Raw genomic sequence first — 8,954 nt, 5'->3', positions numbered from 1 at the left:
TGCTGTTGGTCCCAAGATGGAGGCTGTTGGCAGGAACAGAGCAGCTCCGGTCCACTATGGTGCCACCCTGGCTGGTGTTCACAGTGAGTCCACAAGTAGCACTGAATGAAGGGATGAAGTGACTTATGTTCAGACTGTGTGTGTGTGTGTGTGTGTGTGTGTGTGTGTGTGTGTGTGTGTGTGTGTGTGTGTGTGTGTGTGTACACACAAGCAGCTCATAGGGGGGAGGGCCTAAGGCGGGTGGTGCTTCCGCGAGAGCTGATGTCACAGTTCCTCATGTTGGCCAGTTCCAACACATCCCAAGGAATTGAAACCTGCGGTGTCCTGTGTGGACGACTGGTGAGACCTTTAGCAACACAAATGCTAGCAAACCCTGCAGTCAGGTGACCCTGACCCTGACCCTAACCCTGACCCCGACCCCGACCCTGACCCTAACCCTGACCCTGACCCTGACCCTAACTCTGACCCCAACCCTGACCCTAACCCTGACCCCGACCCTGACCCTGACCCTAACCCTGACCCTAACTCTGACCCCGACCCCGGCCCTGACCCCAACCCTAACCCTAACCCTGACCCCGACCCTGACCCTAACCCTGACCCTGACCCTAACTCTGACCCCAACCCTGACCCTAACCCTGACCCCGACCCTGACCCTGACCCTAACCCTGACCCTAACTCTGACCCCGACCCCGGCCCTGACCCCAACCCTAACCCTGACCCTGACCCTAACTCTGACCCCGACCCCGACCCTGACCCCAACCCTAACCCTAACCCCGACCCTGACCCTAACCCTAACCCTAACCCTAACCCTGACCCTGACCCTAACCCTAACCCTGACCCTGACCCTAACTCTGACCCCAACCCTGACCCTAACCCTAACCCTAACCCTGACCTTAAGCCCGACCCTAACCCTGACCCTGACCCTGACCCTGACCCTAACCCTAACCCTGACCCTGACCCTGACCCTAACCCCGACCCTAACCCTAACCCTGACCCCGACCCCAACCCTGACCCTGACCCTGTGATGTTTCCATGAATCCTCTCTGCCTCAGACCCACAACCAGCTCGTGCTGACCCACGTGGTGGTTCCCAAACAGTCTGGGGGTCCTGATTTCTGCGACATGGAGAACGTGGAGGAGCTGTTTTGTTTCCAGGACCACCAGAACCTGCTGACGCTGGGCTGGATCCATGTACGATAAACACACAATCTCTTCATACAGTCGATGCTAAAACGCACGTCTACGTTCCCGTTTGACCTTTTGACCCCTGTGGTGGCGGCACTCTTGTAATAACAGTAGTAACAGAATGGTTATAAACAGTTTCACCATGTCATTCACCATGACAGCGAGAGATGAGCCCCGCCCACTTTTCCAGCGGTAGATATTTCAACATTGAAACCTGAAACATTTTCAGCCTGTTTTTGTTGACCCTTTGTCAAAATGTCTAAATGAACTAATAACGAGTTAATGAAAACGAGCTCCTGCAGCTTTGACAGATTGTTGCCATGGTATCTGAGTGAGTAGCTAGTTAGTGGGTTGCTCTCACTAGTGACCTCAGAGGTGGAAAACAGGTTTCACCTGCTTGGAGCTGAAGATGTGAAACAAACTTTCCTTCTTCAGTTTCATTTCCCACAGTTGTGATCGTCCAAACATCAGAAGGTGGAAGGATCTTTGATCAGAGGACTCGTTTCTGCTCCAGAGGAGGGATGGAAGGAAGTTAGGGTTAGGGTTAGTTAGGGTAGGGTTGGGTAGGGTTGGGTAGGGTTGGGTAGGGTTGGGTAGGGTGGGTTAGGGTTGGTTAGGGTTGGTTAGGGTTGGGTAGGGTGGGTTAGGGTTGGTTAGGGTTGGTTAGGGTGGGTTAGGGTTAGGGTTGGTTAGGGTGGGTTAGGGTTAGGGTTGGTTAGGGTTGGGTAGGGTGGGTTAGGGTGGGTTAGGGTAGGGTTGGTTAGGGTGGGTTAGGGTTGGGTAGGGTTGGGTAGGGTGGGTTAGGGTTGGTTAGGGTAGGGTTGGTTAGGGTGGGTTAGGGTTGGGTAGGGTTGGTTAGGGTTGGTTAGGGTAGGGTTGGTTAGGGTTGGTTAGGGTTGGGTAGGGTGGGTTAGGGTTGGGTTAGGGTTGGTTAGGGTTGGTTAGGGTTAGTTAGGGTTGGGTAGGGTTGGGTAGGGTGGAGCATTCAGTCTGTCCTTCATATGGAGCTGCATTTATTTATGTGTGTCTGTGTGTGTGTGTGTGTGTGTGTGTGCGTGTGTGTGTGTGTGTGTGTGTGTGTGTGCAGACCCACCCCACCCAGACAGCCTTCCTCTCCAGCGTGGACCTCCACACTCACTGTTCATACCAGCTGATGCTGCCGGAGGCCATCGCCATCGTCTGCGCCCCCAAACACAACGAGTATGTTGGTGCTGTCCAGTTCCACACACACACACACACACACACACCCACACCCACACCCACACACACACACACACACACCCACACCCACACTCACACACACACACACACACACACCTACACTCACACACACCCACTCACACACCCACACTCACACCCACACTCACACTCACACACACCCACTCACACCCCCACACCCACACCCACACCCACACACTCACACACACACACCCACACTCACACTCACACACACCCACCCACACCCACACCCCCACCCACACCCACACACTCACACCCGTGCACGTTCCTCCCCATGAATGACCTCCTCTGTGTGCCAGTGCTGGGGTGTTCAGGCTGACCAGCTCGGGGATGTCGGAGGTTTCTGGCTGCAGACTCAAAGGTTTTCACCCTCATCCGAAGGAGCCTCCGCTCTTCACTGTGAGTCCCTCATCAGGACCGAGGTCACATGGTTGCTCTGGGTTTGGGAAGATGCTCACATGTTCCTAACTGTGACCCCCCCCCCCCAGGTGTGTGAACATGTGGTGGAGAGCGAGTCCAAGGTCGTCCTGTTGGACCTCAGGTGACACTCACAACGTCCCGTCTGTGTTTACTCCGTGTGTATGTGCAGTTTTTTAAAATGCAAAACAACAAATCCAGATGTGTATCTTGTTTCCGTGACAACGCTGGTCCAACTTTCCCAGCAGCCACTGCTCTGTGAAGTCATGCTAACGTAAGCTAACGCTCAGTGCTGACAGTTGAGTATTATTTTGTGTGTTTGTGTGTTATTAATGTGATGTCTCGTTAATAAAGCCACTGAAGCCTGATTCAACTTTTCTTTTTGTCTCAACACTCACCTGAAGTTAAAGCTTCAACCTGAAGTTCTTCGGTTCTGCTGGTTTTTAAAGAAACTTCTGTGTCTGAATGAATGTGCTAACCCAGACCAACCAAGTAACGATCTCGAGATGAGTCAAGTAAAACACACTGATCACAAAGAATAGAAGGAAGTGGGACTATAAGTGTAAACTCTTTATTTTCATTATCTTCTGCCATTTCCTGTTCAGCACCATGAGACGGAGGCTCTGGTCACATCATCAGAAGCTGACTGTGACGTCTTCATGGCCTGGAAACTACGACCAGTGGACACATTTAAGCTTTATTCTTGAAAAACTCTGATGGGAAATGGAGCCTAAACAGGGCGAGCGAGCGAGGTAAGAGTAGAGCTGGTGAGGGAGGCGGGGCGGCGTTGAAGACCACGGGACCTCCTTCCACCAACGGTCAGACCAAACATCTGACCACGACTCTGAGGGTCTGTGGAGCGGATGCTGTTGGCGTGCTCTGGTTGGTTCTGTGAGGGGACGACGCTGGAGGAGGAGCTTTCTAGAAGCACTTGCGGTGAACAATGGAGGGTCCAGCTTCGTCGTACTCCTGCTTGCTGATCCACATCTGTTGGAATGTGGACAAGGAGGCCAGGATGGATCCACCAATCCAGACCGAGTACTTCCTCTCTGGGGGGGCAATGATCTGCAGATGTGGGGCAACAGTCAGTCTCTGACGGTGCTTCTCCTGACGCACAATAACACCTTCTCACCTTGATCTTCATGGTGCTCGGGGCCAAAGCTGTGATCTCCTTCTGCATGCGGTCTGCAATACCCGGGTACATGGTGGTCCCGCCCGACAGCACGTTGTTGGCGTACAGGTCTTTACGAATGTCGATGTCGCACTTCATGATGCTGTTGTAGGTGGTTTCATGGATACCAGCTGACTCCATACCTGGGGGAGGGGCACAGTGTGTGAGGCAGTGTTCCAGTGGGGTCAGCTGCCAGGGTCAGGTACCAGGGTCAGGGTCAGCTACCAGGGTCAGCTACCAGGGTCAGCTGCTAGGGTCAGCTACCAGGGTCAGGGTCAGCTACCAGGGTCAGCTGCTAGGGTCAGCTACCAGGGTCAGGGTCAGCTACCAGGGTCAGGGTCAGCTACCAGGGTCAGCTACCAGGGTCAGGGTCAGCTGCTAGGGTCAGCTGCCAGGGTCAGGGTCAGCTGCTAGGGTCAGGGTCAGCTGCCAGGGTCAGGGTCAGCTGCTAGGGTCAGGGTCAGCTGCTAGGGTCAGGGTCAGCTGCTAGGGTCAGCTGCTAGGGTCAGCTACCAGGGTCAGGGTCAGCTGCTAGGGTCAGGGTCAGCTGCTAGGGTCAGGGTCAGCTGCTAGGGTCAGCTGCTAGGGTCAGGGTCAGCTGCCAGGGTCAGGGTCAGCTGCCAGGGTCAGGGTCAGCTGCTAGGGTCAGGGTCAGCTGCTAGGGTCAGCACACTAGAGGACACAGACAGTCCAACACAAACAAAGAGCTGGAGGGTGTCTGACCGATGAAGGACGGCTGGAAGAGGGTTTCAGGGCAGCGGAACCTCTCGTTGCCGATGGTGATGACCTGCCCATCGGGAAGCTCGTAGCTCTTTTCCAGAGACGAGGACGTGGCAGCGGTCCCCATCTCGTTCTCAAAGTCCAGGGCGACGTAGCACAGCTTCTCTTTGATGTCTCTGACGATTTCTCGCTCAGCTGCGGACACACGACAGACGTGATCACGCACCTGCCCGCCTCCTCACCCTGGACACACCTGTGCCGAGGACGCACCGGTGGTGACGAAGCTGTAGCCCCGCTCCGTCAGAATCTTCATGAGGTAGTCGGTGAGGTCACGGCCCGCCAGGTCCAAGCGCATGATGGCGTGAGGAAGAGCGTAGCCCTCGTAGATCGGGACGTTGTGGGTGACGCCATCGCCAGAGTCCAGCACGATCCCTGGCACACAGACAGGTTAGGGTGAGAGGTTAGGGGTCAGGGGTCAGGGGTTAGGGGTTAGGGGTTAGGAGTTAGGAGTTAGGGGTTAGGGGTTAGAGGTTAGGGGTTAGGGGTTAGAGGAGCAGCAGGAGGAGCAGCAGGAGGAGCAGCAGGAGGAGCAGCAGCGTGTCTCACCTGTGGTGCGGCCCGAGGCGTACAGTGACAGCACGGCCTGGATGGCCACGTACATGGCAGGAACATTGAACGTCTCAAACATGATCTGGACACACAGACAGCGGATCAGAACCAGTCAGGACCTCCCCACTGTGGTCTACCTGTGTCCTCTCCTCCCTACCTGTGTCCTCTCCTCCCTACCTGTGCCACCTCCTCCCTACCTGTGCCACCTCCCTACCTGTGCCACCTCCTCCTACCTGTGTCCTCTCCTCCCTACCTGTGTCACCTCCTCCCTACCTGTGCCACCTCCTCCCTACCTGTGTCACCTCCTCCCTACCTGTGTCCTCTCCTCCCTACCTGTGCCACCTCCTCCCTAGCTGTGTCCTCTCCTCCCTAGCTGTGTCCTCTCCTCCCTACCTGTGCCACCTCCCTACCTGTGCCACCTCCTCCTACCTGTGTCCTCTCCTCCCTACCTGTGTCACCTCCTCCCTACCTGTGCCACCTCCTCCCTACCTGTGTCACCTCCTCCCTACCTGTGTCATCTCCTCCCTACCTGTGCCACCTCCTCCCTACCTGTGCCACCTCCCTACCTGTGCCACCTCCTCCCTACCTGTGCCACCTCCTCCTACCTGTGCCACCTCCCCCCTACCTGTGCCACCTCCTCCCTACCCGTGCCACCTCCTCCCTACCTGTGCCACCTCCTCCCTACCTGTGCCACCTCCCTACCTGTGCCACCTCCTCCTACCTGTGCCACCTCCCCCCTACCTGTGCCACCTCCTCCTACCCGTGCCACCTCCTCCCTACCCGTGCCACCTCCTCCCTACCCGTGCCACCTCCTCCCTACCCGTGCCACCTCCTCCCTACCTGTGCCACCTCCTCCCTACCTGTGTCCTCTCCTCCCTACCTGTGCCACCTCCCTACCTGTGCCACCTCCTCCCTACCTGTGCCACCTCCTCCTACCTGTGCCACCTCCCCCCTACCTGTGCCACCTCCTCCTACCTGTGCCACCTCCTCCCTACCTGTGCCACCTCCTCCTACCTGTGCCACCTCCCCCCTACCTGTGCCACCTCCTCCCTACCCGTGCCACCTCCTCCCTACCTGTGCCACCTCCTCCCTACCTGTGCCACCTCCCTACCTGTGCCACCTCCTCCCTACCTGTGCCACCTCCTCCTACCTGTGCCACCTCCTCCCTACCTGTGCCACCTCCTCCCTACCTGTGCCACCTCCTCCCTACCTGTGCCACCTCCCTACCTGTGCCACCTCCTCCCTACCTGTGCCACCTCCTCCTACCTGTGCCACCTCCCCCCTACCTGTGCCACCTCCTCCTACCTGTGCCACCTCCTCCCTACCCGTGCCACCTCCTCCCTACCTGTGCCACCTCCTCCCTACCTGTGCCACCTCCTCCCTACCTGTGTCCTCTCCTCCCTACCTGTGCCACCTCCTCCCTACCTGTGTCATCTCCTCCCTACCTGTGTCCTCTCCTCCCTACCTGTGTCATCTCCTCCCTACCTGTGTCCTCTCCTCCCTACCTGTGTCACCTCCTCCTACCTGTGCCACCTCCTCCTACCTGTGTCATCTTCTCCCTGTTGGCTTTGGGGTTGAGCGGCGCTTCAGTCAGCAGAGTGGGATGTTCCTCTGGAGCCACTCGGAGCTCATTATAGAAGGAATGGTGCCAGATCTGACCAATCACAGAGCAGCACCATGAAGAGCATCATCAAAGCCTTCATGATCATCCACATCATCATCCTCACCTTCTCCATGTCGTCCCAGTTGGTGATGATTCCGTGTTCGATGGGATATTTCAGGGTGAGAATTCCTCTTTTGCTCTGAGCTTCATCTCCAACATAACTGTCCTTCTGGCCCATGCCGACCATCACGCCCTAAGACAGAGAGGTAACCACCCTGGTAAATAGAGTTTAGCTTCTGCCCCCAGAGGGCAGATGGGTTCTAGCACCGTGAGCCTGTCTGGGCCAGGCAGGGGTACCTGGTGCCGGGGTCGACCCACGATGGAGGGGAACACAGCTCGGGGGGCATCATCTCCAGCGAAGCCAGCCTTACACAGGCCGGATCCATTATCACACACCAGAGCGGTGCTCTCTTCTTCATCACACATGACTACAGGGGGCGCTGTGGGACCACACAGGGACGAGGAATCACACTGTCAGTGAGAGAGAGACCCCCCACTGGGTGAGGAACAGGAAGAGCAAATCTGGCTTCTGTGACACACACCAACACTTCCTGTTTATCCTCAACTCAATCAGCAGGACTCCATTACCCACAAATCCCTGTGCCCTCACATTAATACCTGAGGATAAAGGCCACATTTAATCTGTTCGACACCCTCAGAAACGCTGATATTAGTGATCCAACCCCCACCCAGAAACCCTGACCCTAACCCCTGACCTCAACCCTGACCCCTGACCTCAACCCCAACCCTAACCCTGACCTCAACCCCAACCCTAACCCTGACCCCAACCCCAACCCTAACCCTGACCCCAACCCCAACCCTAACCCTGACCCCTAACCCTAACCCTGACCCCTGACCCCTAACCCCTAACCTTAACCCCCACCCAAAAACCACCGACCAACCAAACCCCAAAGCAAAACTCTGGGGAACAAATTCCTAATTAGGGCATAAAGAACAAACATGCCTGTGGTTGGTCTGCTCACTCTCTCTCCCCCCCTCTCTCCCCCCCTCTCTCTCCCCCCCTGTCTCTCGCTAGACACCACAGCCCTGCCTGTCTGCCTGCCTGCCTGTCTGCCTGTCTGCCTGTCTGTCTGCCTGCCTGTCTGCCTGCCTGCCTGTCTGCCTGCCTGTCTGCCTGCCTGCCTGTCTGCCTGCCTGTCTGCCTGCCTGCCTGTCTGCCTGCCTGTCTGTCTGCCTGTCTGCCTGCCTGTCTGCCTGTCTGCCTGCCTGTCTGCCTGCCTGCCTGTCTGCCTGCCTGTCTGCCTGCCTGCCTGTCTGTCTGCCTGTCTGCCTGCCTGTCTGCCTGTCTGCCTGCCTGTCTGTCTGCCTGTCTGCCTGCCTGTCTGCCTGTCTGCCTGCCTGTCTGTCTGTCTGTCTGCCTGCCTGTCTGCCTGCCTGCCTGTCTGAATGCCTGTCTGTCTGTCTGCCTGCCTGTCTGCCTGCCTGCCTGTCTGCCTGCCTGTCTGTAGCACATCTTCATATCTCCTATTGGGGGACTATTTGGTTTCTTTCTGGAGTTTCTGATGAGGAAAAATGCTGATGGCTTCAGCACAAAGTGAAGAAGAGGAGAAGGAAGCAGAGAAGGAGAGAAGGAGAGAAGGAGAGAAGGAGAGAAGCCAGCAAACCAACTATGAGAGGAAGAGGAGGAGACCACTCTGGTAGATGAGCAATGGAAAGGGTGGAAGGAGGTGAAGAGAGGTGAAGATACAGAAAGGTGAGGAGCAGGTGATGATGAGTGATGAGTGATGAAGGTGCTGATGCATGAAGACCAGAGAGGAGAGGACGAGCTGGACTTACCGTGGCAGTGGCTGCTGGGAGGTGAGGGGGGAGGACAGATGTGAGGGTTGAGGACCAGCGCGGGGTTTATCAACCCACCACCTCCTCCTCTCTCCATCCCTCCATCCCAAACATGGCCTGGGCCTCCTCCCTTTCTCCTCGCTCTGCTCCTCCC

The 8,954-nt window shown here is 56.7% G+C and overlaps 2 protein-coding genes across 5 annotated transcripts in view; one reads left to right on the top strand and one right to left on the bottom strand.

The window, feature by feature from the left end:
- stambpl1 (STAM binding protein-like 1) overlaps positions 1-3,208 on the top strand; it is a 7,431-nt gene extending 4,223 nt beyond the window's left edge. For 2 of the 3 annotated variants that reach the window (XM_029845337.1, XM_029845319.1), the window contains exons 6-11: positions 1-83; positions 212-339; positions 1,053-1,190; positions 2,272-2,384; positions 2,723-2,822; positions 2,912-3,208. The exon at positions 1-83 is cut by the window's left edge and continues 50 nt beyond it. In XM_029845337.1, coding sequence (XP_029701197.1) covers positions 1-83; positions 212-339; positions 1,053-1,190; positions 2,272-2,384; positions 2,723-2,822; positions 2,912-2,968 — 619 coding nt within the window. In that variant the 3' untranslated portion in view covers positions 2,969-3,208. The remainder of the gene's footprint in view (positions 84-211; positions 340-1,052; positions 1,191-2,271; positions 2,385-2,722; positions 2,823-2,911) is intronic. The other variant, XM_029845330.1, reaches the window with a different exon arrangement.
- A 181-nt stretch (positions 3,209-3,389) lies between these two features.
- Positions 3,390-8,954, bottom strand: acta2 (actin alpha 2, smooth muscle). 2 transcript variants are annotated; one of them, XM_029845351.1, is made up of 9 exons: positions 8,801-8,954; positions 7,301-7,443; positions 7,068-7,196; positions 6,884-6,994; positions 5,338-5,422; positions 5,002-5,163; positions 4,735-4,926; positions 3,973-4,154; positions 3,390-3,905 (listed from the first exon to the last, which is right to left on the bottom strand). In XM_029845351.1, exons 1-9 carry the CDS (start codon positions 8,895-8,897, stop codon positions 3,762-3,764), a joined length of 1,245 nt encoding a protein of 414 aa, XP_029701211.1. In that variant the 5' UTR covers positions 8,898-8,954; the 3' UTR covers positions 3,390-3,761. The 2 variants fall into 2 exon arrangements, with proteins under 2 accessions (XP_029701211.1, XP_029701216.1); XM_029845356.1 differs by having other exon boundaries at positions 7,301-7,474; positions 8,801-8,950.

The sequence above is a fragment of the Takifugu rubripes genome, chromosome 1 (genome assembly GCF_901000725.2).
Source record: "Takifugu rubripes chromosome 1, fTakRub1.2, whole genome shotgun sequence".
In the NCBI taxonomy this organism is placed as follows: Eukaryota; Metazoa; Chordata; class Actinopteri; order Tetraodontiformes; family Tetraodontidae; genus Takifugu; species Takifugu rubripes.
This window is presented reverse-complemented; position numbering and strand designations above follow the sequence as displayed.